Source organism: Amblyomma americanum, chromosome 2 (assembly GCF_052857255.1).
Source record: "Amblyomma americanum isolate KBUSLIRL-KWMA chromosome 2, ASM5285725v1, whole genome shotgun sequence".
In the NCBI taxonomy this organism is placed as follows: domain Eukaryota; kingdom Metazoa; phylum Arthropoda; class Arachnida; order Ixodida; family Ixodidae; genus Amblyomma; species Amblyomma americanum.
Genome location: NC_135498.1, coordinates 215,567,981 through 215,595,611, shown reverse-complemented (window position 1 = coordinate 215,595,611; position 27,631 = coordinate 215,567,981). Strand labels below are relative to the sequence as shown.

The 27,631-nt window shown below is 46.2% G+C and overlaps 1 protein-coding gene across 5 annotated transcripts in view; it reads left to right on the top strand.

The window, feature by feature from the left end:
• The window catches only part of Exn (Ephexin), a 140,938-nt gene that overhangs the window by 34,504 nt on the left and 78,803 nt on the right, over positions 1 to 27,631 (top strand). For 4 of the 5 annotated variants that reach the window (XM_077655704.1, XM_077655705.1, XM_077655702.1 and 1 more), the window contains exons 5-6: positions 19,780 to 19,840; positions 20,937 to 21,017. In XM_077655704.1, the coding sequence (XP_077511830.1) occupies positions 19,780 to 19,840; positions 20,937 to 21,017 (142 nt within the window). Of the gene's footprint in view, positions 1 to 17,880; positions 17,986 to 19,779; positions 19,841 to 20,936; positions 21,018 to 27,631 lie in introns of those variants that run through there. The other variant, XM_077655706.1, reaches the window with a different exon arrangement.

Below are 27,631 nucleotides of genomic sequence, written 5' to 3'. Positions count from 1 at the left end.
CGTGCGTGAGTTTAAAGCGAGAACTTCCCAGATTTGATTGCAGCACAAGTTAGTTGCGCAAAGTTGTACTTTTTGTGCAGCTGGCTCGTAACGGCCTCATTCTGCAAAAAATCCCCAACACCTGCGTACCAGTTGCTGACAAATAATGAAAACTAATTATTTGTGTCTGATCGGCCGCGTCAGTCATGCTGCGACCCGCCGCATATGTTTACGATGGCTGAACGGCTGGTATTAGCTCCTGATGTTCGACTTTGCATGAAATCGAACTTTTACTCGCTTGCGGAAAGGGTTTCCGAATTTATGGTTTTTGTAGCCTGCCGCAAGGAGCGCGAGATTCAACGTGCACTCGTTTGCACACAAGTTAACACTTGAGAAAAGCTCTTTTGCGTTTAACCTACAGCTGCTGCATGGCATCGCGCGATCTACTGCGGTAGCCTTGCGTACGATAAGCAAAGTTTCCAGCGTGGACAGTAAGCCAAAACTGGCAGCCGCTAGTAAAATGCAACGTAAAACTATCAGCACAAGTGACAATATTCCTCACTGCATGCTTCTGCGCCACTCATGTTAGATCAAAAAAGGTTGGAACTGTGGAGACATTTAATAAGCAGTCCTTTTATTTTGGTTTTGCAAAGTCGAACATCAGGAGCTAATACCAGCCGTTCAACCATCGTAAACATATGCGGCGGGTCGCAGCATGACTCACCCTAGCCGATGAGCCGGGGTTGAAGTCTTTCCTCTGTAGATTCGCAATCCAGTGCTGTCGTACCAACTTGTTCTTCTCTCCTTGCGGAAATCTATGCATTGCAAAAGGCCTAGTGCACGGACAATCTTCGTGAAATTGAGGCCCGTGCGTTTCGCAAACAGATACATTCCAAACCTTCAAATCTGCGTCGCAGTTCTTACAATCGAACACGGAACACGTTTTGCCTCTGCTTTTCCACATTTTGGCCGCAGAACACAGAGGATACAGCAGCGAAGTCAGCAGCCCGTAGGCACCACCTGCAGTCGCCTGCTATCCAGAAGGCCACTGATGTCGCGATGGCGGTGGCGCCGCGAGTGTCGACTAGGCGAACTGCTCTCTGTAAACGGTCTATAGGAAACGAACACGGAGTAACGTATCACTCTCTTTTAGGAGGACATCTCAACCGTGCCGTAGGCGAAGCAGTAGGGTAGGGAGAGAGAGAAGTGCCATAGTGAATGGTTTCGGAGACCGCACAGCACACAGCCACATTTTGCGTTTTGCCTCCATCGAAACGTTGCCGCCGCAGTCGGGTTCGAACCCGGCTACTCCGGTTTAGTAGTCGAGCACCTTAACTACTGAGCCACTGCAGCGGGACTGCGTTGAACAGCATTTTCTTAGCCTGCCAAAGAAGTTTGCTCGAAGCGCAGCCGTTAGAAACTCCCAGTGAAATGAACAATTCCAACCTATTTTGCTTACTTTGGCAAAAAGTTCGCGTCGCATTAAGTGAATGTTTATTTTTCTATTACAGCAAACCATTTATGTAGCAGTCACCTAAAGAATACACAAAAAGCATAGTGTAGAGAGAAAAAAGCTTTGCGACACCACTCCACCAATTTATTACAATATGCGGAAAATATGCAAATGCTCCAGAACAAATTAAGTACAGTACACACAAGCTTGATGTGCACTACCAAAACTGTGGTGTCACTTTAAGTTGACTCCAGCACACGTTTTGCTTCCACGTCCGTTGACTTCTTTGCACGCAGGCATGCAACATTCCGGCATGTTTTACCTGTCTTGCGGCCAATAAAAATTGCAGTAGACGGGAAACAGGCCGCTGCACATGCAACTGACGCAGGCGGTACAGGGAGTGGGCACAAATATGACGCGCGCCCATGCCGAGTCGACACTGACCATTTCAAAGGATGTCCCCACCCTGCACGGAGCGGCGGAGGGTGGCGTGCGCATCGAGGCACCCTAATGGGGGCCGAGGTGCAGCACCGCCAGCTTTTTCTCTAGTTAGTAGTAAGAAACTCTCTGGTTGACTATCCTTGAGCATCTGCTGCGTACGCTATGTGATTGACGTCACCCTACGGTTTCTTCGACCCTTTTCACTTACTTTGAATCACCACATTCGCTTTCAGCGTTTTGACCAATCAGCTATAGCCTCTGTGGCAGATTATGGCACAAACCCGGAATATGGCCCCAGGCTCCAACTTGACTAACCGCTTTGTGTGCCGAATCCTGCCGATTCGCTTGCCACCACTCCAAACCCTCTGTACCAAACGGGTAGGCCACAATTGTGTCGCCAATGGCGACCACCAAGTGGCACCAGTCTCGGCACCCGCTCACAGTACGTATAAAGCGGAAAGCCAGCATAGAGGGTAAAAAGGGTAGATGTACGGGCTAGTTGGTCGTTCATACTTCTTCTAAACAGCGAAAAAGATACGAACGCAGCGCTGTGTGTGTGTCCCTTCTCTTTACACAAGATGGCATCCATTTTAATGAAAGGCTAGGAGCTGAGATCGGGTGGCGCCTGGCAGGCCGGGCAGTAGCTTTTTTTGGGTGTCCACTGCGGCTCGGGGCGTAGGGTTAGGTAGAAGCAAAGTAGAAAGTGTAACAATGGTGGCTGACCGTAACGAAATGGCCACAAGGAGGTCCAGGAAGAAAACTACAAAAAAAAAATTTAGCACCAGGATCATGCACATAAACATGCAAGGCGGTAGAAAGAGAGCAAAGTGGTTAGAAATAGAACATCTAGTCAAAGGACGAAGAAACAGGTGTATACGCTCTGTGCGAGACACATCTCAGGGATCTAGAAGATCCACCGTTTATTGATGGCTACGTCTGGGCAGGGAGCAACAGAACAACAACGGAGAGGAAGGACGGAGGAGTAGGTATGTTGATACATTAATGAGCAGATTGGCAAAGAATAAAGTCAACTTGCAACGAACATGTCTGGGTATCAGGTACAATTGCCGGTAAAAGGACATGGCTAGTAGTAGTTTATTTAGGGACAGGGGACAAATGCAGGCAATGAAACAAGGATGCATGGACCACGAGGAGGGATGACCAGCCGGCATGGCAGGCGTATCACAAGTTCTTTATTTATATCTGAATAATATTGCAGAGAGCGCTCACCTCGGAGCGCACGTGAAGGTGCGAAGTGCACACCGCTGCGGCGAGTAACACGAGATGCGCTGGCGGTGACGCGGCTCACTCGCCCGTAGGTGCGTCGCTTGCATGAAGGTGCTTCACCAGCATAGTGGCTCATCTACAGTTGTCACTGGAGTAAATGCAGAAATTGCGCTGATTGAATGAGATTCAACCAAGACATCACATCGGAAACAACCGGACATGAGCCTCTGACGGCCACAAGGGTCAGGTACCACGTGGTGCTGCTGCATCGGGGATTGTTTCAACACAGGATCGTTCTGGTCATTTCCAGATCTGCGCCTTACAAGCTTTTATGCTGGTGCTTACGCCTGTCATGGTGCTGACAAGAATGACTGACTGCGACAGAAGCACACCGAACTAGCTCACTTAAGCATGTGCCGCCCTTGCAGCGTTAAGAAAATCTTTTCCCAAGAATACCTGTTCGACTACTCAACATTCCCATGCTTGCTGGCAGCACAAACCTTACTTAAGGACAAGAACTATAGATTTCATCCGGCCACAGTGTCGGCAGTGTCGTCCTCTGCGGTGAAGTGGCGTTAGGAGACGACAAAACTTGCGGCGCGAGGGCTCAACTTCAAAAATTTTTTTCTCACTTTAAACAAAAATTACCTCGACAAAAATTTCAGACATGAAAGGCAATAAACTGTTCTACGTAACCCGTTATTGCTTGTATTTTTACTTGGACCACCTCAGGATGAAATTAACGAGTGTTTATGGCTCAAAATGCACTTTTTGCAACTTTAGTGTTTTTTTTACTTCGATGTATGCAGTTTCATGATCTGTAACATTTCTTACAGGTAGTAAACATTCAGGAAAAGAAACGGTTATTTCCGAGAGCAAGTTGATATTTAAAACAAAAAACGGCAAAAATGGTACATTTTCATACTTTCTTTTTCGATTTTTTTTTTTCAAATATTTATGCCCTATAAAGCTGCATGCTCCAAATTATATCGAAAGACATTATCTCTGCAAACGTCAATGAAAAAACTGGTGAAGTGTTTTCTAAAAATCTGAATTTTTTATTAATTATTGAGCAGTGCATGGTTTCTCGCCTTTTCTAAATGTTCAAACTGCCCTCACCTCACGAATAAGTTTTTTTCGGAAAAAAATATTTCGGGCTTTGATTACGCAGATTAGGATAAGTTATCGTGGATTCTTTTGAACAAATTGGAGATGGTCGAGCGCAACGTCTGGGACGTTTGGCGTGGAATGACCCGGGATAGAAAGTATCTTTGTTCCATAGCTAGTCTGCACAAATGGAATTCTGTAGTTGTCGTGCCTTAATTTATAAGGAGCATTCCAACTAGAGTGCAATAGACAGACAATACGCGAAACTGGTTGGCAGTCTGGCAACACCGCGCACGTAGCTTCCGGTTTCCATCTTGGTTTGGTCGAGCTGGTGCATCATTTGCTGTGCGTGCTTTCTAGGCACCAGTGTAGCTGTCATGAATTTCACGACTGGAATTTCAGAAGCCAAGCTTCAGCAGCTGCGCTGCTTGCACTGCTTATCTTTTTACCAAATGTAGGTCCTTTCAGGCAGCGCCAGCATTCTCCTACTGTGTCCTCAGCTTCGCTTGAAGTTTGGCGCTGATGATGGCAACAATCGTCACTGCAAAATGGGTTGGAAAGTCGAACTATGCCATTGTCGTTTTAATGGGCCGCTTTAAGTATCACGCATTATCATCGCTATTTTATTTTCAAGTGGACGCAAATTCACCTGGTAGGGTTGCGAATGGTTGTTTTGTGCTGAACGCACAAATGTGTTCACCACCTTCTCTACCAGTGCAAACTATCGTGAGCGCTGACGGTAACAACTGCGTGCATTGAAATATAATCACAAAAGACCCTCGGCCAGCTGCGTAATGCCATTCCTTTAAATGCAGCATGCAATGCCATCCGTATTTTTCAACGTCATCGTCTCAAAGCCCGCACGCCATTGCTAGTGTTGAGTCAACGAGGCCGGCGTACCCTTATTTGAAACTGCGTCTTACGTTAGATGCAGTTGCAGTGAATATTGCACTTTTAACAGTCTGTATTAACAATGCAAAAAAAACAGCGCGAACAAACGAGGACTAGACGAAGAATACACAGGAACAAGCGCTGACTCTCAACTAAAGTTTAATCACAGGAAGCACACTTATAAAAGGAAACAGAAAACGAAAAAAACACAAAATCAGAACGCATGTGTTACTATGTGATGTCCAGATATGCAACCTCACAGTCACGCAGGAGCAGGGATGGTTGGCTGACACATAATCTTGGTTTCTTTGTCATGTTATACGCCTCGATAATTTCCCTGGTCAACTGGTCGGGGTGTTTGTACAAAATGTCAGTAAAATGCAAGGACGGAAAACATGATTGACACTCTCGGCAATGATCGACTAGATTAGTGGAGCGATTAGATTCTAAAGAATTGAGATGTTCTCCGAGTCGTGTGTTAATACAACGTCCCGTTTGCCCAATGTATATCTGACCACAGGATAGGGGGATTTTATAAACTACCCCTTTGGAGCACGGCACAAAACTTTTAGCGTGCTTAACACCACAGGACGCTACAGATTTCTTGGGGTTGCGGGACTTATTTTCTACTGCTGAACAAATTTTACTGAGCTTATTCGGGGCCGAAAAAACCACATCAACTTTATACCTATGGGCCACATTTTTAAGACCATGAGACAGGCGATGTACATAGGGAAGGACTGCGAACTTTTTCCGTTTCTGTTCTTTCTGTGAAGACGGCAGCAATGTCGGCGCTTTAAGCTTTTTAATTATTTTATTGCAACCCAAAGTGATAAGCTCAGCTGGATATCCTGCTTCCTTTAGTCTCTTAGCCTGATTATCAAAGCTTTCTTGCATAGCATGGTGACAAGATTTTGACAACGCAGATGACAAGGATGAAACAACAATTCCACATTTCACTACCTTAGAATGATGTGACTTATAGTTCAGCAGCGGTTTGTTGGCACGTGGCGCGTAATTCCAACACATGTGTCCCTTCCCCTCAGTCAAACATAAATCTAAAAATTGTATCTGGTTATCGACCGGTACCTCAGTGGTGAACTGTAAACCCCGTGCATTAGCTTTAAATGCTTCTAACACTGTAGACATGTGCTTAGCATAGTCCGTTTTTTCAATGAGGATTAAAAAATCATCGACGTATCTGAAAATTCGGTACGGCATTCCACACAAATCTTTCTGGATAGCTCTATCCACGAATGACAGAAAAATATCACTAAGCGCAGGCGCTACTTTAGACCCAATACAAACACCCGCTTTCTGGGTATAGAGTGTGCCTTCCCATTCAACAAAGGTAGATTTAACATAAAAAGACAACAGCTCAAGGAACCCAGATACAGCAATACCACAAACACTTATAAACTGTTCTTCATCATTGTCCGAAGTGATGCAATCAGAAACAGCAGTCATCATTTCCTTGTGCGGCAGGGAGTAGTATAAATCTACCACATCAATGCTGAAAGCCGAGCATGAACCTGGGTTATGCACCTGTAAAAACTTGACGACACACTCAGAGTTTGGTACCTTAAAAGGATCATTAATAGATAAAGCTGCCAAATGTTTCTGCAAATATCCAGAAATTTCGTGTTGCCAGGTGCTCTTTTCCGTCACTATGGCCCTAAATGGTAATCCCGTTTTATGTGTCTTAGCAGAGAAGAAAATCTTTAAACAGCTGCTTTTTGCCTTAACTACACTCCCTTTAAGTCGATCCAGATTCAATTGTTCAAGCAGTTGCACCGCTCTGCTTTTTACCTTCTGTAACTTCGCCGAGACCGGCTGAAAGTTCTTCTCGATGGCTACTAATGCTTTATCCGAAAATAATGATTCAGGTATGACTACAAAACACCCTTCTTTATCCGCAGTTACCAGTCGCAAGTTATTCGAGACAAGGAAGTTAATCAGTGATCCGAATCCCTTTCCATGCTTGACCGCCGTAGAGGTCCTGGCTAAAACCGCTGTACATTCCTCTACGCACCTGGGTCGAGACTCATCCGGTGCCAGGCGAGAAATCGATCGCGCCATGGTCACCTTTTCTTCCCCTCGCAGGTGTGGCTCAACACAGAATTTTGGGCCCATCTGAAGAAGGGCTGATGAAGGAAATGATGACTGCTGTTTCTGATTGCATCACTTCGGACAATGATGAAGAACAGTTTATAAGTGTTTGTGGTATTGCTGTATCTGGGTTCCTTGAGCTGTTGTCTTTTTATGTTAAATCTACCTTTGTTGAATGGGAAGGCACACTCTATACCCAGAAAGCGGGTGTTTGTATTGGGTCTAAAGTAGCGCCTGCGCTTAGTGATATTTTTCTGTCATTCGTGGATAGAGCTATCCAGAAAGATTTGTGTGGAATGCCGTACCGAATTTTCAGATACGTCGATGATTTTTTAATCCTCATTGAAAAAACGGACTATGCTAAGCACATGTCTACAGTGTTAGAAGCATTTAAAGCTAATGCACGGGGTTTACAGTTCACCACTGAGGTACCGGTCGATAACCAGATACAATTTTTAGATTTATGTTTGACTGAGGGGAAGGGACACATGTGTTGGAATTACGCGCCACGTGCCAACAAACCGCTGCTGAACTATAAGTCACATCATTCTAAGGTAGTGAAATGTGGAATTGTTGTTTCATCCTTGTCATCTGCGTTGTCAAAATCTTGTCACCATGCTATGCAAGAAAGCTTTGATAATCAGGCTAAGAGACTAAAGGAAGCAGGATATCCAGCTGAGCTTATCACTTTGGGTTGCAATAAAATAATTAAAAAGCTTAAAGCGCCGACATTGCTGCCGTCTTCACAGAAAGAACAGAAACGGAAAAAGTTCGCAGTCCTTCCCTATGTACATCGCCTGTCTCATGGTCTTAAAAATGTGGCCCATAGGTATAAAGTTGATGTGGTTTTTTCGGCCCCGAATAAGCTCAGTAAAATTTGTTCAGCAGTAGAAAATAAGTCCCGCAACCCCAAGAAATCTGTAGCGTCCTGTGGTGTTAAGCACGCTAAAAGTTTTGTGCCGTGCTCCAAAGGGGTAGTTTATAAAATCCCCCTATCCTGTGGTCAGATATACATTGGGCAAACGGGACGTTGTATTAACACACGACTCGGAGAACATCTCAATTCTTCAGAATCTAATCGCTCCACTAATCTAGTTGATCATTGCCGAGAGTGTCAATCATGTTTTCCGTCCTTGCATTTTACTGACATTTTGTACAAACACCCCGACCAGTTGACCAGGGAAATTATCGAGGCGTATAACATGACAAAGAAACCAAGATTATGTGTCAGCCAACCATCCCTGCTCCTGCGTGACTGTGAGGTTGCATATCTGGACATCACATAGTAACACATGCGTTCTGATTTTGTGTTTTTTTCGTTTTCTGTTTCCTTTTATAAGTGTGCTTCCTGTGATTAAACTTTAGTTGAGAGTCAGCGCTTGTTCCTGTGTATTCTTCGTCTAGTCCTCGTTTGTTCGCGCTGTTTTTTTTTGCATTATGTATCACCAACTCGCCCGCTTATCTATCCTGTTGTATTAACAAGAAGAAAGAAGACATATATAATTCAAAATTATTGCAAGCAAGAACTCGGTTTTTTTTTCATATTTCCTATGTGCGATATTAAATTGAATTGCATGTTTATTTTGCAGCATGTCGTTGCGTGGAAAGCCAGGAAAAAAAGTTGTATAAATAGGGTGAAAGATCCTGAATTCCTCTTGACACAACAGCATTGACGGTAGCATGGATCCTTCCCTCCTGCATGAAGGACGCGCTTGATCAGAGAAAGAGCCCACTAGGTGCATGCATGGACTCGATGCGCTGGCGAAGCTGTGTTTACAGGTGTGAAATTTGCATGTTTGGTTAGTTCCAGCTGGTTTGCTCCCAAAGCTGGACAAATCACTCTGTCGCGGAGCAAGCTGTTGCTTGCCACAACAATAAAATCAGACTGCCTGAAGCGGTTTCTGCACACTCCTGTATGTATACTTTCTAACTTAGAAATGCATCCTTCCTTCACAGTAAGATAGATACGTTACCCACTTTTTAAACAAACTTTGGTCACCGCAGATATCGATTGCACAGGTCCTGAACAAATAAAACATTCACACCTCAGTTTTTATACATAGTCATCATCATCATCATCATCAGCCCTACTACACCCACTGCAGGGCAAAGGCCTCTCCCATGTCTCTCCAATTAACCCTATCCTTTGCCAGCTGCATCCACCCTTTGCCTGCAAACTTCTTAATCTCATCCGCCCATCTAACCTTCTGCCGCCCCCTGCTACGCTTACTTTCTCTTGGAACCCACTCCGTTACCCTTAAAGACCAGCGGTTATCTTGCCTTCGCATTACATGCCCTGCCCAAGCCCATTTCTTTCTCTTGATTTCGACTAGGATGTCATTAACCCGTGTTTGTTCCCTCACCCACTCTGCCCGCTTCCGATCTCTTAACGTTACACCTATCATTTTTCTTTCCATGGCTCGCTGCGTTGTCCTTAACTTAAGCTGAACTCTTTTCGTTAGCCTCCACGTTTCTGCCCCGTAGGTGAGTACCGGTAAGATTATGCTGTTGTACACTTTCCTCTTGAGGGAAATTGGTAAACTGCCACTCATGATCTGCGAGAATTTGCCATATGCGCTCCACCCCATTCTTATCCTTCTAGTTATCTCCCTCTCATGATCCGGATCAGCTGTCACTACCTGCCCTAAGTAGACGTATTCCGGCACCATTTCTAGGCTCTCGCTGCCAATTGTGAACTGTTGTTCCCTTGCTAGGCTGTTGAATATTACCTTGGTTTTCTGCATGTTAATTTTTAGACCCATCGATCTGCTCTGCCTGTCTAACTCGTTGATCATGATTTGCAGTTCACCTCCTGAGTGACTCAGCAAGGCAATGTCATCAGCAAATCTCAGATTATTTAGGTATTCTCCATTTATTCTTATTCCCAACTCTTCCCAATTCAGGCCTCGAAATACCTCCTGCAAACATGCGGTGAACAGCATTGGCGAGATCGTGTCTCCTTTCCTTGCCTGACGCCCTTCCTTATTGGAATTTTATTGCTGACTTTATGGAGGACTATAGTAGCTGTGCAGTTGCTATATATATCTTCCAGTATTTTGACATAAGGCTCTTCTACCCCCTGATTACGCAATGCCTGTATGACTGCTGAGGTTTCCACTGAGTCGAATGCTTTCTCGTAATCAATGAAAGCTATATATAGAGGTTGGTTATATTCTGCGCATTTCTCTATCACCTGATTGATAGTGTGAATATGATCTATTGTAGAATATCCTTTACGAAAGCCTGCCTGATCATTTGGTTGATTAAAGTCTAACGTTGCCCTGACTCTATTAGCGATCACCTTAGTAAATACTTTGTAGGCAACGGATAGTAAGCTGATCGGCCTGTAATTTTTCAAGTCCTTGGCGTCTCCCTTCTTATGAATTAAGATAATGTTTGCATTCTTCCAAGCTTCTGGTACAGTCGAGGTCATAAGGCATTGCGTATACAGGGTGGCTAGTTTCTCTAGCACGATGTCCCCTCCATCCTTCAACAGATCTGCTGTTACCTGATCCTCCCCAGCTGCTTTTCCCCTTTTCATTGCTTCTAAGGCTTTCTTTACTTCATCTTTCGTAACTGGCGGGATGACGTATTGCTGTGCACTGCTGTCTTTCTCATTAGCGCTCTGATTACATTGGCTACTGTACAGGTCTGTGTAGAACTCTTCGGCTACGTTAACTATCTTATCCATATTGCTAATGACATTGCCCTGCTTGTCTCTTAATGCATACATCTGGTTTTTACCTATGCCTAGTTTCCTCTTCACTGTTTTTAGGCTACCTCCGTTCTTTATAGCATGCTCGATTCTCTCCATATTAAACTTCCTTATGTCGGCTACCTTGCGCTTATTTATTAACTTTGATAGCTCCGTTAGTTCTATTCTATCGGTAGTGTTAGATGCCTTCATGTTTTGGCGCTTCTTAATCAGATCTTTCGTCACCTGAGATAGCTTCCCGGTATCTTTTCGAACTGTCCTACCGCCTACTTCTACTGCGCACTCCGTAATTATTGATGTCAGGTTATCGTGCATTGAATGAACATCAAGATCATCTTCCTCAGTTAAAGCCGAGTATCTGTTTTGCAGCGCTATCCTAAACTCCTGTGCTTTCCCTCTTACGGCTAACTCGTTAATGGTCTTCTTCTTCGCTAGCTTCTTCCGTTCCCTCTTCAAGTCTAAGCTAATTCTAGACCTTACCATTCTATGGTCGCTGCAACGCACCCTTCCGAGGACGGCCACATCCTTAATGATGCCAGGTTTAGTGCATAGTATGAAGTCGATTTCATTTTTAATCTCACCATTGGGGCTCTTCCAGGTCCACTTCCTGTTTTCTCGTTTGCGGAAGAAGGTATTCATGATCCGTAAATTATTTCTATCCGCGAATTCGACCAATAACTCTCCCCTGCTATTTCTAGAGCCTATCCCATAGTCACCTACCGCGTGGTCGTCAGCCTGCTTCTTGCCCACCTTCGCATTGAAGTCACCCATCAGTACAGTGTACTGCGATTTTACTTTATTCATTGCTGATTCTACGTCCTCATAGAAGCTTTCAACGGCCTGGTCATCATGGCTGGATGTGGGTGCGTAGGCCTGCACCACTTTCAGCTTGTACCTCCTATTCAGCCTAATTACTATAGCTGCTACCCTCTCGTTAATACTGTAGAACTCCTCTACGTTGCCAGCTATATCCTTATTAATGAGGAAACCCACACCTAGTTCTCGTCTATCCTCTAACCCGCGATAGCACAGTATGTGTCCGTCCTTTAGTACTGTATACGCCTCACCTGTCCTCCTAACTCCGCTAAGCCCTATCACATCCCATTTAATTCCCGCTAGTTCCTCGAACAGCACTGCTAGGCTAGCCTCACTAGCTAAAGTTGTAGCGTTAAACGTTGCCAGGTTCAGATTCCAATGGCGGCCTGTCCGGAGCCAGAGATTCTTAGCACCCTCCGCTGCGTCACAGGTCTGACCGCCGCCATGGTCAGTTGCTTTGCAGCCGCTGGGGACTGAGGGCCGAGGGTTAATTGGTTTGATCATAGAAGGTTGTGGCCATGTACTACACCAGGGTGGCCAAATCCTGTTCTGGTGAGAGAGTGCGTTGTCGGTTCTGGTCACCGAGATAAGGCCGCACTCCAGGCCTGGTTATGCAATTCCATCGACACGCGGGTTTTTTTTTTTTTTTTTAACCCGGTGGAGAATTGCGCGGCACCAGGATTTGAACCCCGGTCCTCCTGCGTCCTGGTCCTTTATACATAGTGCGTAATTGCAAAGACGCATTAACGTGCATGACATGCAGGCTCGATCACACGAAATCAACGGAAAACAGTGCGTGGGACATTGCAAAATTTCCATGGTCGAGAGTCTTCTAATCCTTCTAAAGTAATTGAACACAAAAAAACTGAACTGAACATGTAGAAAACTAAGCAATGAGCGGCATATAGGGCTCCTTGAGTGCACTTAGTTCGCCAAAGCTCGAGCGATTGGGGTTTGTAGATGAAGCGCAATTAGTGCCAATGGCCACGATTTGCCAGCAAATTAATAAACACGCTTCTGTGCGACTGGGCTACATGCTTGAACAACACAGGCCTATGCTGGCTGAAAAAATTTTCCGCCTCTATTGCGTTGTATGCGTTGATGTGTTCACGTCCGACCTACTAGGTGCTATCAAATCGAGAGTTGATAATTGCACAGAGCTGGCAAGCGAGGAGCAAGCGCTCGGGAGGAGGTCCGAGAAACTGTGAACGAGAGGTCCGTTCCCTTCGAAAGTCAGCAGAAGAATCCCCAGCGGAACTGAAAGAACCGCCAAGACTGGGTGCGCCGAGGATGCGTCAGCGTCACGGCGACGCAAGCAGAACAAACGACGCATGCGTTCCGCTGTGCCAAAGGCCCATGCAGAGAAAAAAGCAGGGAGCCTTGGCTGCGGAGCAGTCCATTATTAACGTTTCTGAGGGGTGCGCTGCTCGCAGAAAGAAAACGCGCAGGCATGTTTTTCTTTGTTTTGGCATTCTGCGCTATGGTTGTCTCATCTTTCCCTGTTCTTCACTTAATTGGCCACAATCCCCGCTTCGCAGATTTCACGCGTCTTAAGGGCAGGCGTCACTGCGTCAGGCAAGCTGCGTTGCTGGATTGGCCACGTGCTCCATGAGTGCTCCCAGCATGGGAGCACTCATCGAACAGTCTTGCAGTCTTGTGCTGTCTCATGCAGTCATGCATGGAGCAGACTCATGCAGTCTTGTGCATGAGCTTGTTGACCGTCTTGCTGCTTACGCCGTTGGATATGATCGTCATTCCTAGGACTTTGATTCTTTTCACAATGGAGATGGTTCTGCTGTCACTCGTGAGTCATGTGTAGTCCGATTTCTTCATATTCTGTTTGGATCCGTTTTGTGTTCGTCCTTTATAGTTAAAATGTTAACTATTAAAAATTGGTTAACAAGCTTACTACTTTAGACAGTTCACCAGCTTTCCGGTGTCCGCCAACAGAGGTAATACTATGCCGCAAAAGCTGTATTTTTTACCTCAAAGAGCCTATTTCTGAAAATTTTTGAATGTCTTCTCTGAGACACCTGGTGTACTCCATGCAAAGGACCTTCCTGCTGGAGCCAGTGGCACTTGTTAGTTCAGTGAAGTTTTTTTTTATTCACACTCGTGGAATAAAAGGATGAAAACAATTGCAGCAGATAAAGCCACTTATACCCTTTTTGCAAACGCCTAATTAGTTCACTGTTCTGTATTAACAGAGAGCAATATGCAGGTCCCAGTCAAGGCAATCATCGGCTTGATTTTCCAATTGGAACATATCCAGTTGTGTATCTGGAACCAATTGGAATTAACACCCTATTGGACCTTCCAATTGGCTCACTTGCTATTCCATTTGGAGCTTGCAATTGCTTGCACATACACCACTGAAACGTTTCTAATTGCAAATATACTTGCAATTTGAATTAGGTCCCAGTTGATTCCAAATGGAATGGAACCAACTGGGACCTGATCAAGATTTTCACTGTCTAGTTGTTACTCTGCCCTCTTCTGCCCTCTTCCTGGCCCTTAGCATTACACTTTTCATTTTCCTTTCCACAGCTTGCTGCGTTGTCCTCAATTTAAGTTGAACCCTTTTCGTTAGCCCCTGCGTTTCTGTCCCATAGGTGAGTACTGTTGAGATGGAAACAACTGAACAGCACTAACAGACAGCAAGAGTCAGACAGGTTCTTCCTAACTCTTCCTCGCTCCTCTCGACGAAGCCGGACCACCATGGAATGAACAATACGGGAGAATTTATTTATATTATTTACATATTTGGGCCCTTTTCTGCCATCGGGATGCGGCCTCTCGTCACGGCATCCACAGCCCGTGTCTCCTGCCCTTCTTGGTCGTCTCTCCTCTCTTCCCGGTCCTCCTTTCCAGCTTGCTCTCCCTCGTCCTTGCTTCCCCACTGCTCCCTTCGGTCGGCCCGCTGGGAAGGCATCTTGAGCTGGTTCCCTTAATCCCATGGTCAATACGGAGGCGGCGTGGAGACCTTGGTCTTATCAGGCAGCACCCTTCTCCGGCGTAGTTTGCAGGGGCCAGCATCTCGCCCCGCCCGTCAACCGTGTACCCGGCGCCAACTGCCGCCACCTAGGTCAGTGCACGCGGCCGTTTCTCGGGCGCGCCGGATCACCCGTGCGTACACGCACATAACCGCGGCGTCCTTGTGGCTGCCGTTCATCTTCGGGCCTTCGCCGTCCGCCAGGCGCTGGCTTCTGGCCCCCCTTCACACTGCTCTGGGGCGTCTCTCATCCTTCGTCCGAGCCGCGCGAACTTCCATAAAAACTACCGCTTGTTTCACTCGCGTCCGAGGCGAGCCAGCAGACATGCCCGACACCTCCACCACCAATGTGATGCGTGACATCTTGGAACGCAGCACACTTTACATATTTAAGCACCCTTTCTCACAGTACTCAGCTAGGGTCGATGCCTTAGCGACCCCGTATCCAAGGCACCATGGCAAACCACAACAAGCGAACACACAAAACAAATTAAAAGAGCCCTCTGCCCCCCTTCTGATCGCCAGGAGCTATGGAGCTGGTGCTACGCACTGCGATAGTGCGTCAGTGTTGGTGTTGAGAGACCCCGTGTTATGAACGATCATCAAATTGAATCTCTGCAATGCCAGTGCCCATCTCGTCAGGCGGGCAGTCTGAGGCGAAGTCAGAGTCAGGAACTTCAGCGGGTTGTGGTCGGTGACCACCTTGATTGTGGTCCCGAACAACCACATTTCCAGGCGCTGGAGAGCCCAGATGATCGCTTAGGCCTCGCGTTCGATTGTTGCCCAGCGACGCTGAGTTGGGCTTAACTTTTTGCTCAGGAATGCTTCGGGGTGCTCCCGACTCTCTGCATCGGTTCGCGACAGACAAGCGCCCACAGCGAACTCTGAAGCGTCTGTAGCGATCATGTACGCTTTACTGGAATCCGGAGCGAATAATACTGGTGCCTTCGCAAGGCACTGTTTCACCTGTTCAAATGCTCTATCCGCCGCTTCAGTCCAAGGTATTGAACTGGGCACCCGGTGATTTGTCATATCGGCGAGGGCCAAAACTATCGAGGAGTAGTTCGGTACGTAATCTCGGTAGTGATTGGCCAACCCCAAGAAACTGCGCAACTCTCTCTTAGTGCTTGGTCTGGGGCATTCCCAGACTGCTGCTACTTGCTCGGGATCAGGGGCGTGTCTGCCAGAGCCTACAATGTGCCCCAAGTACTTCACCTCATGCTGCGCAAACTTGCATTTCCCCGCTTTGGCCTTGAGCCCTGCTGCCGATATAGCCGACAACACCCTCGACAGGTGCTCTAAGTGCTCTTCCCATGTTTTTGAATGCACCGCCACATCATCAATGTACGCACACGCGTACTCCTGTGTACTGTGCTGTGTGCTCCTGTCCTCCTTCGCACCCAGTGGCGGCGCGCGCATAGCATGAGTGGCATCAGCATTGCGATTGCTGCGCATTCTTTCCGTCTTCAATTTGTTTTCAGAAATTTTGAGCTTCATCTGCAACAACGTCATCTGGTCAGCGACGGACACTGCTGACCCTTCGCTGACGCTTTCTACCTCTGCAGTCCCCGCCAGCTCCATCTGCGTATCCCCTTCGCTTTGGGCCCCTCCTTCACCCTCACGACTACGCAAGTTATACCCCACAGTTTCCATGGCGCCTACGAAACAAGGATCAACCAGGCACCCACCTGTCTGGTCCCGTGCAGCAGGGGAAGGCTTGGTCACTTGGTCGACGCTCGAGGTGTTCGTTCAACTCTGGGCTCACGTCGTCTCTTCCAGCATCCAGTCAGGGTCCGCTTCACGTCAGGGTCGTGTCGACTGCGCCAGTCAGACAGGTTCTTCCTAACTCTTCCTCGCTCCTCCCGACGAAGTCGGACCACCACGGAATGAACAATACGGGAAAATATATTTACATTATTTACATATTTGGGCCCTTTTCTGCCGTCGGGATGCGGCCTCTCGTCATGGCATCCACAACCCGTCTCTCCTGTCCTTCTTGGTCGTCTCTCCTCTCTTCCCGGTCCTCCTTTCCAGCTTGCTCTCCCTCGTCCTTGCTTCCCCACTGCTCCCTCGGTCGGCTCGCTGGGAAGGCATCTTGAGGTGGTTCCCTTATTCCCACGGTCGTTACGGAGGCGGCGCGCAGACCTTGGTCTTATCGGGAAACACCCTTCTCCGGCGTATTTCGCAGGGGCCAGCATCTCGCCCCGGCCGTCAACCGCGTACCCGGCGCCAACTGCCGCCACCTCGGTCAGTGCATGTGGCCGTTTCTTGGGCGCGCTGGATCACCCGCACGTACACGCACATGACCGCGGCGTCCCTGTGGCTGCCGTTCATTTTCGGGCCTCCGCCAGGCGCCGGTTTCCAACCCCCCTTCACGCCGCTCTGGGGTGTCTCTCATCCATCGTCCGAGCCGCGCGAACCTCCACAAAAACCACCGCTTGTTTCACTCGCGTCCGGGGCGAGCCAGCCGACATGCCCGACAGCAAGGAAGAGAACATTTATTGCAACAAGGAAGGCAGCATTATGAAGGAGGCGTGGCAAGCAAAACACAATATAATTTATCGGGGAAAGTCCAAAATCAGGTACTACCAAGTGATGTCACTAAGATAAGCAAGCTCTTGTGTTATCAGAGCCACGGATGGCTGGCTGACAGGTGTCATTGCAGTTATATATGTTGTGTACCTCGCAGATGAGCCCTGAGGCCTGGGCTTTATGTTTGGCAATGATAATGTTCTTATTAACAGTCTTTGCAATGCGTACACTGTATGGCCATGTTATTTTTGCGTGACTGGGACTGGTTTTGTTTGTTGGCTGGAGTTGTGGTGCTGTACATAAGATTCCTTTGTCATGAGGCTGTGAGATAGGCCACTGTATCAATGACCATCTATGTCAGCATGCAAGGGATATAGAAAACCAGTCATGCAAAAATAACATGGTCATACAGCTTACAGCCTGCAAAGACTGTTAATAAGACCATTACATTGCCAAATATAAATCCCAGACTCTGATAAAAGAGCTTGCTTATCTTAGTCAGTGACACCATTTGATAGTACCTTATTGTGGATGTTCCCTGATATGTTAGATGTTTTGCTTGCCATGCCTCCTTTATATTGCTTCCCTGTTGCAATGAAATATTTCGTTGCTAGCCAGCGCATGTGTCTGTTTTTCTCTTTTTTCTCTTCCATCCTGTCTGTCAGTGCTGCTCAGTCGTTTTCATCAACATGCACCAACCATCCCGACTAAGCTTTCTAACCGGTAAGATACAGCTTTTATATACTTTTCTCTTGAGGGATATTGGTAAACTACCATTCATGATCTGAGAGAACATGCCATATGCGCTCCACGCCATTCTTATCCTTCTAGTTACTTCCCTCTCGTGATCCAGATCAGCTGTCACTACCTGCCCAAAGTAGACGGATTCCTTTACCACTTCCAGTACCTCGCTGCCAGTTGTGATTTGCTGTTCCCTTGCTATACTGTGGAACATTACTTTGGTTTTCTGCATGTTAATTTTTAGACCGACCGGTCTGCTCTGCCTGTCTACTCATCGACCATGCTTTTCAGTTCATCTCCTGAGTGACTCAGCAAGGCAATGTCATCAGCGAATTGCAAATTATTTAGGTATTCTCCATTTACTCTTATTCCCAACTGCTGCCCATTCAGGCCTCGGAATGCCTCCTGTAAACAGGCGGTGAATAGCAATAGCGAGATCCATGTCTTCCTGCCTGACGCCCTTCCTTATTGGAATTTTATTGCTGACTTTACGGAGGACTATGATGGCTATGCAGCCGCTTTAGATATCTTCTAGTATTTTTACATACAGTGGTCATCAAGGGTAACAGACTGAATTCCAAGAGAAGGGGGCGGCAGAAAGATATGTGGGCTGATGAGATCAAGATGTTTACAGGGACGTGGTGTTGGAAGGGTCCTTCGTGTTTCGGCTGGCAAGTTCTGTTGTTTTGATGCGGCATGACCACTGGTGACACCATGCTTTGATTTGTTTTGTATAACAGAGGCGTAACGGCTCGGCACTTTGGGCACCACTGCTGGAGTGTGGCAGCATTCGATGCAGGAGATGGATCTGCTCAGTGGTTACGAGAAGAATGGTTTTTAAAAATTAAAATTTTTATTATTAGAGTCACATAGTGAATTTAGATGTGTATTTCTTCTTCCTCTATTCAAAAACGTAATTAGTATCAGTATATTTCAATTAGTGTTCATATTATCGAAAAATAATTCAAGCATAAAGAGGTAATTCTTTACGGGCTGTTAAAACAGCTTCCCTCAATATTTTTTTATTCCAATTAAAGTGGAGCTGTAACCAAAGACCTGCCATGGGGAGCTATGCTATTTATATTGTTATTGAGGTATAGATTTTATATAAAAATATTCAGTTATGTTGAAGTGGCATAATTATGAAATATAATTAGGTGACATTATTGTTCACAAAATTTAATAGGTTTGGTCCACCCATAAAAAAAATAGCATAGCTCTATATTTTAGTTCTTTCTTAATTCAACAGTATATAATTAATTTGAATTGCACCATAAAAACATCGCGAAAACTTCCGCAAGGCTAGTCATGTTGGCAAAAAACGCGGATGGAGAACATTGCGTGTGAAGTGTACACGCCAGCCATTCTGAAGTCATTGTCGAGGCATCAGAAAAGGATAGCATGTCAATGTTCCAAGAGGATTTCACAATAGTAAGTAATTCCAGCATATAGGGATGAGCACCAGCTTTCGAACAAGACCAAGATGGGAGCCATCCAGGACACGGTTGCGGGAAGTCATGGGCACGAAGGGCTGCCACATTTTGGTGCTTTGGAGGCGTTAAATATATCGATTTTTTTTACTAGTTGGAGGTTGAATTAGACCTTGATACTTTGTAGGTACTATAGAGTATATTGAATGCCATTTTTGAAAAATTGAAATTTTCACAATTTTGGCCATTTCAACACCTGCATCTCCCCCAAAGAGGGAAAGCATGTGTGTATTGCGAATGAGCCATGAAGGGAGGCATACTTGCATTCTGTCTCACCTTTTTGCAGTGACCTGCAGTGGAGCTTGGCAGCGGGTGAGAAGCCCTACGAGGACATCACCTGGGAGATGGTCAGTCGCTCAATTCTTGTTTCTGGCCTTGGCACATCAGGTCCTCTGTGGCTTGTGGTTAGCTGTAGGAAAAAAAGCAACATTGTGTGCTGGGCTTTATAAAACCTGTCAAGTGCACCTATGCTCCATCTCATAAGTCTCTTGCAGCACTATGGAGGCTAGAGACCTCTTGAGCCAATCAGTAGAATGCATTAAACGTGTTCCTTCGTACCTACCTTGTCGCCTACTCACAGCATTTGAAGATGTGGTTGAAAAAGAATATAAATAGATGCTGCCCCTGTATCGAACACTGAAGGAACACTATGCAGTTTTAGGATAGCAATTTATGCACGCTTATGTATGCTTAACGCAGGTGTATGTGGGATGTTTGTCACATGTACAACAAGAGATACGATAACTTCAGCCTGGTGGCGCCATCATATTTTAGAACGGAAACCATTTTTGTCAACAAACTGCCGCTCCTCTGTGGGCCTAGGAGGGGCAGAATTGGAGCTCAAAATAAAAAGTAAACCAAATTTATCGCTCATGTATTTTGCTGTAGGTGAGATGAGACATATGAAAGCCTGATGCTGTATTTATGGCCAGTGAACATACTGAAAAAACCAAGTAACAGTGACGAATTCTCTCCTAAGAGAGAGAGGTCCTGCTTTGAAGCACCCTGCCATGATGGAAAAGCTGCTTTATCATACGCGAGAGTTGTGTGCACTAAAGTCAGGAAATAGGGTATGTAACGCGAGTGTACGTTATGGCCCAATTTGAAATAGCGCTCGGTGCATGTGCACTTTAAAGCTCGTTATCCCATATGCCCATTTTATACTCGCACTACATTCCGCAGTGTCAGAGCGTCGTTTCTGAACTCATCGCAGCCTTGGTAGTGCTGCAAGGTATTACTGAGATTGAATATAGGTGGGCTAATGGTGTTAAGCTCCCCTTTGCATGTATATTGGTCACTGCCTTTTCTTTGTTATTACAACTGACACCAATCAGCGACGCTTACTGCCTTGTTGCCATTGGGGTTTGTGGCCGAGCCTTGGGGAAAATGCCTGTCTCTGTCTGAGAGGGAGGGTGGGGACATAAAGAGTGACCACTGCTGCAGGTGGATGACAGCAGTTCATCGTCCACCACGTACGAGCACCTGTACGAGCCCATATACGACGTAATTGACCACCCACTCCAGGTGAGGTGCACCTCTCGTTAAAGCATGCATGGTTGTGGTGTGCTCAGCCAGCTGACCACTTGTCCCAAGACGTTGAGAGCACAGAGCTTTTTACCCAGTGGCTCTTATAAAGCTGCCATGGAAATGGAAATAAATGAATGGTTCCTTGTGGCTGCTTGCCTGATTTTGAGGTTTGATTTCATTATGTTTTATTGATATAGCATTTAGGTTGTCATCAACACCATGTGACCACTAGTGGAAAAATCATAGGGGACCGCCAAATTTGAAAATCTTAGGGCTCCAAAAATTCCAAAGGACCCCAAAATTTTGAAAGTAGACCTGCCCCAGAAAATGAATTAAGGTGGATTAGTGGGGATTGACGGGTGAACTAGTATAATCATCATCAGCCTTACTACACCCACTGCAGGGCAAAGGCCTCTCCCATGTCTCTCCAATTAACCCTATCCTTTGCCAGCTGCATCCACCCTTTGCCTGCAAACTTCTTAATCTCATCCGCCCATCTAACCTTCTACCGCCCCCTGCTACGCTTACTTTCTCTTGGAACCCACTCCGTTACCCTTAAAGACCAGCGGTTATCTTGCCTTCGCATTACATGCCCTGCCCAAGCCCATTTCTTTCTCTTGATTTCGACTAGGATGTCATTAACCCGTGTTTGTTCCCTCACCCACTCTGCCCGCTTCCGATCTCTTAACGTTACACCTATCGTTTTTCTTTCCATGGCTCGTATAATCTTGTATGATAATGAAATGGAAGGTACTTGAACATTCAGAAGGTAGTGACTCATGCATACCATATAAGGTCAATGGAACTGATTCCAACCAGAGTTTTGGTGGGAAAATTACAAGAACAACATTAAACACTCATTGTGACACCATAGGAGAGAAACTTAATGCTATTACATTTTCTTCTTTGAAAAACTGTGGTCAGGAATGCCGCAGAGTTTTTGCACCTTGGCAGCGGTCCATGCTGGATTCAAGTGGTGTGGCAGGATGCTGCTTCACTTTGCCTCAGGCATGCAAACACAGATATGGGCACTGCACTTTGTTCTGGCCTCTGTTCTGGCCTGCATCACGTTGCTGCAACTGCAAATGTTCAGGGAGCAGGAGTAATGGGGGCGGTGTGCCAGACCACACCTTTCCAATGACATCATTCCGCAGAATAAAATCCCACTTGTGTTGCAGCTGAATGCAGTTCGTGGTATCTCAGAGCTCGAACTGGTGGTTGCTCTGTATGGGATGAAGGAGCGTAAATCAGCTGTTTACCCTAGTGGTAATGCGAGAGATGGTAGGCTTATTCAGAGTGTTCACTAACTCTGAGTAAGGGGGTTGTTGTGTGAGGGGTAGGCATGTGCGACGTATGGCTGTGCACCCGCATGCAACCGCTTGTCTCGCACTGCCATGCTTCGTTGCTCATACGTCCATGTTGAGTAGAAATCGGGCATGATGCATATATAGTCAGAGATACAAGCAGTGGGGAGAACCAGTCAGCATGGTGCGCTGCACTTGTTGTCTCTCTCCCTGTCCTCTTTCCTCCGTGAACTTCTTTATGTAACAGCGCTGATTCCACATAACCTGGACATGGCATTGCCGGCCGTCGCTGTAACAGGTGACAAAGGTGACCGATAAGTACCATCGTGGGCAAGACTAACAGCGCCCCCCATCCAAGTTACAATCCGTGCCACTCTGTAGGGGTGCCGCCTGACAAAGCACTTCCGGTGTCTAGACCGGCGCAGTGGTTATCGAGGTCTAAAGTGATTGGCAGGATGAAATAGTGGTGAGAGGTAAAGCAAAGTACAGGACGCTGCCAGTCATGGTACTTTTTCAGAGCCAGAGATGCTTGCCAGAGGTGCTGTAGTGTTGGCAATGTTGCATGCTATGCATGAGACGGGTTATAAAGAAGAGGCGGTGAAGGCATGTGCTCAGAAACCTCAAGCGGGTGATACATAAGGCAAGCAGTGTTGAGTGTGGGTGGGTGGACGTAAGGATTTGTCCCTACCCTTTATGCAGCATATTTTCAAGGGTGCCTTTTGTTGGAGAAGTAGTTCCATCTGGTTACTGGCCTGGGCATGACTGTCATGCTGGCTTGTGTGGCCAGCCACAGCTCTGTTTGGCCCAACAAAGAGGAGCTCAGGTTGTTTTGAGCATTTCCTGGGTGGCGGCTTTTTTAAGGAAAACATTGGCCTGACATGGTTCTCACAGTTGCGCCACCTTTTATCTTGTACTGCTGTCGTTGGCCCAGAGTGCTTGCGCCAAATGTGCATCAAACAAGCAGCATGTGCTCATTGTAAAGAACACGGCTACGAAGCTAGGGGCTGCTAGGGACAGCCTTGAATCCGATGTGCAGTGGATATACAATCAGCAGTATGGGATGTGAAGTTCAATAACACGTTCTGTTGGGTGAGTTGGTTCATCGTGGAAAAGGAGTACTTTTAGCGCAAAACAACTAAGAAAGGATGAGGACAAGGACGAGGTAGGGCAATCTGGACGTTGTTTAAATAAGCGCTTATGGGAACATGAAAGATGCCTTGAGGAGGGGACTGGAACGAACTTGGTTGTTCATTGTAGGTTTTGTGATCAGCCGGGGACATGCGTTCCGTTACTAAAACACACACTGGTAATCGGAAGAGGCAATGACTAGTTAACGCGGGTGTTGATTGAGGCATTCCACATCCGGAAGAAGGGGTCTGATTGTGTCAGTAGCCCTTCGGTGAAGCTGTACTCGTCTTATCTGACGAGGGTGTTATCAACAGCCTCCCTGGCATTGCGCTTGTACGCAGTCTTTGGCATGTGCAGTTTGTGTGCATGGAATCAATGTATAAAATTACTGTTTCTTCTGCCATTAACAATTAGTTAAGTGCTCTTTCCTGTCTTGTGTTTTGTCCTCATCCTTTCTTAGTTGTTTTGTGCTAAAGCTATTAATCTTCCAATATGAAATATATGCAAAAAAATGCTATCTGTACACTTGATAACACTCATGCACAATTTTTCATTGCAACATCTAATCTTCACACAGCTGGTTGTTAACCCTTCAAGCTGCCTTTTAGACAATTGCGTATACATATAACTCTGAGCTTTTTTATCAGAATGGGCTTCCCTAGCAGGGATCTCTTTGTTTTCGATGAATTGGGCATCGCTCATGTTGCAGAAGGTTGGTTTTTTTTTATGCCATATAGTGAATGCAGTAAATAGTACTTTGCAAAACAGTGAGCAGCCTTGCACGTCATCCGCCAATTTTGTGCGCACATACTTTGCCATCAGTAACAAAATTAGTTACTTTTGCTCAATTTTGGCATCAGTGCGCATCTTGAAAACACACAGTGATTCCACGGTCCCTGAGGTGTTTACCTGAAGAATCATGGCATTTCGATGTTTCTCTTTCTAACCACTTTGTATGCAATTTTGTTGACCTCTATAAAAAATTTACTGTTGGTATTTTGCGCTGGAAATCTAACAAATTGCCTTTACTCTGGTCTGAATATACTAGTTAGGTGAAAAAAAATTGTTTTAATGGAGAGCTAAAATGGCGCTTGAAAGTGTTGAAGCATTGAGTTTCTTGCTGTTCACTAGAGGGAAAGCTGGCGGCTCTGCACTTCATCCACCGTGGACACCTGCGGCATGCTGGGAAAACAGCGGTTTTGGATTGACATCTGGGGGCTTGTTGACCGTGCTGCGGATTGGATTTTTTTGGTTTTTCAGTTTTGCTTTCACCACTGTAGCTTTCACTGATGTTTTGTGCGCTTTGCGGTGGTGTAGTTATCCAGCTATATGCACACAGTTCATTTGAGATGCAAAGCACCCGAAGGCGCTCGAAGTGAGCTAAGCACAGTGTCTGGTGCAAGCTAGGCCTCCAGCCCATTTGCCCCATCGCTTGGAGCCGTTTACGCAGCAAGCTGGCATTTTCCAGCAGAAGCCTGCACTACCTATGCATTAAAAGGTGAAAGAAGGGAATAAAGCTTTTTGTGAACTGAGAACTCAGCCGTGTGCTGCTGTGACCACTCTGCACGTTCTCGTAGGAGACACTCATCTTTTAAAAGCGGGAAGCCCTTCGACAAGTACAACTTGCGCTAACCGCACTCGCCGAGGATTGCGCTTGCTTCATTACAAGGGCTGGCAGTGGCCGTGCATTGCATGCAGTAGGAGTGACTTCCACTTCATGAATGAATTCTCGCAAATGCCCGCACGTTGCACTTGTCAGCATGTACACGGCCGACACTTGCGTGTGGGAGGAGAGGTTTGCGCTTCCTAATTCATGTTTTTCTGAGCAAAGTCTCAGTGCAGAGCCAGGATATGATGACAGCCGACACTTTGTGCATGCAAACTAGTTTCTCGTAGAAAAGGGGGGGATCGGGCAAGTTTCTCATGGCACAAACCATAGCCTATGTACGGACATAGGGCGCCCACCTGCAATAGCAGACTGTACGAGTAGAATATTTCTGTTTCTCACAATGCGAAAATTACAGCTTCTATAGTGTGTTATTTTAAGTGTTAACAATTTTTTTAAAGGAATATTAGCTCTGAATAGTGTGTCTGTCACGTGGAAAAAATTATTTTCCTATTAGCTATATTTGGTGGCATAGAGAGAAAGTCCTTTCTTTCCATGGGCAAATCTGTGCTCGTTTACGCCTATCTCCTTTTCTGCTCATTTGCTGCAATGTACAGTAAGCTTATTTTATTACAAGACATATCGATTGTAAAGCAATGCTTCCTTGCAACATATAGTCTGCAAAAATTGGTATTTCTGCAGTTGTAGTTATGTTTTAGGGCCAAGCCATGCACGATACGCTGTCTTGCTGGCATTCCCACAGTGGGTGAAGAGCCCTTTAAGAAACTTGCATTGATGGTGGCGCCAGCTTTTTCTCTAGGTAATATTGTAACAAAGACAACGACCAACTGTGCAGTGGCACGGGCAGGAGCGCTCACGCTAGGCCAGCGGCCATTAAATCACTTCATTTCCATCAGTCATCGCGTCTCTTTCTTTGGCTGGCCGCCACGTACCAATATTTTGAAATTCTGTCTATTTCTCCTTTCACTGAATACGTATGGGAAAGTGACAAACGAATCACCTGCTGGCAAATACTGCTCATCAGCAAGATTCAAATCTGTACATCACTCTTCCGAATTCTCTTGCTGGAGACAAATACAGGTGCAGCCACAATAATACAGCACTCGCACTTCATGTTTGAACTTTTCTCTTGTCTTCCATAGGGGAAATCTGCAGGTGTTAGGCACAAGCACACCACTGACGTATACCAGCACAGGTAGTCTATCTCACCTAATTTTCACTAGGTTAGGCATTAGATGAATTCTGCTCTGTATGATTATGACCACTACTGTACTGCTCTAATCTGCCATGTCCACATAAAGAATCGCTTTCTGATTCATCGAAAAAGGCATGTTCTCTAGAAATGTGGCATGATAATTTCTTGGTACTCATGCAATTAAAGTATGCAACATACGATTTTTCGGGATAGGGAACATTCAGATGAAGCCAGGTGTATTTTTTTAATGTGTCAGTGTTAAAAGCCACATCTTGAAGAAAAGCTGGTGTTCGTCGTATGTGGGTGTGTAGTGTTGTGACCCTGTTTAAATAAATGAAAACCTCCCATACCTTCAGCCGCGAATGGGCTACTAGGGGAGGGCAATGCCATACAGACACCTTTGCAGGGCAGAGTGTGTCGTTGAATTCGGAGGATTGGATAGGGCCACAGGTGTAGCACCCGCAATCACACTCACATTTCAACAAGTTGAGTATGCAGAGCAGATTGAACACACACACCAATAATGCCAGTGGGCAAAAATGAAAAGGTTAGGGTCACAGACATGGTGGTGAAGCTAGAAGGCATTGGAGGAGCTCGTCTCCATGGGATAGAAAAAAACTGGTTTTGTTGCTTATGCAGCGAACGCTATTCGTTTCCTTTCTACCAATGCGTGTTGCTCGTGAGCAATTTTAGCTTTATAGCAATAGCTGCGAGGTGACCTTGCTTGAGATGGCTGCCACTGGCACTGCAAGTTGTCACTGAGAATGTCACCATACCGTGTACAGTCAAACCCACTTATAACAATACCGGTTATAACAATGTGTTGGATATAACAATGGTCAGTCACGGCACCATCAGCTTTACCACGTGTTTTATGGTTAAATAAACCACTTTAGCAGTGCTGTCTTAGCACATTGTCGATTATAACTATCATATCTAGTCAGTGAGAGCCAGCATTAAAAGAAAAAGAACATGGAAACACTACAACCGCACCAGCCAAACCACGGTTACTGCACAAAAGCGCGCACGTGTGGAGCCAATTGATGGACCGAGCCAGCACAGCAAAGCAGCGAAGTGAAAGAATCTGTGACAACAGTTCTTTCTTTCCTCCATGTGTGTAATGCACTCGGAGACCGGGCACGCCGAGGATCCTTTCTTGGTGCAGCGACGCAGGGAGGAGAAACAATGGATGCGTTCCCCTGTGCCCAGGCAGAGAAGCAAGTAGGGAGCCTTGGTGGAGCAGTCCATTATTAGCGCTTCTAAGGGGGCGTCGCTTGCTGAAAACGCTTTCTTTTTTTTTTTTTCATTCTGCGCGACGGCTGGCAGTGAGACCACGTGCATTGACCCATCTTCCCCT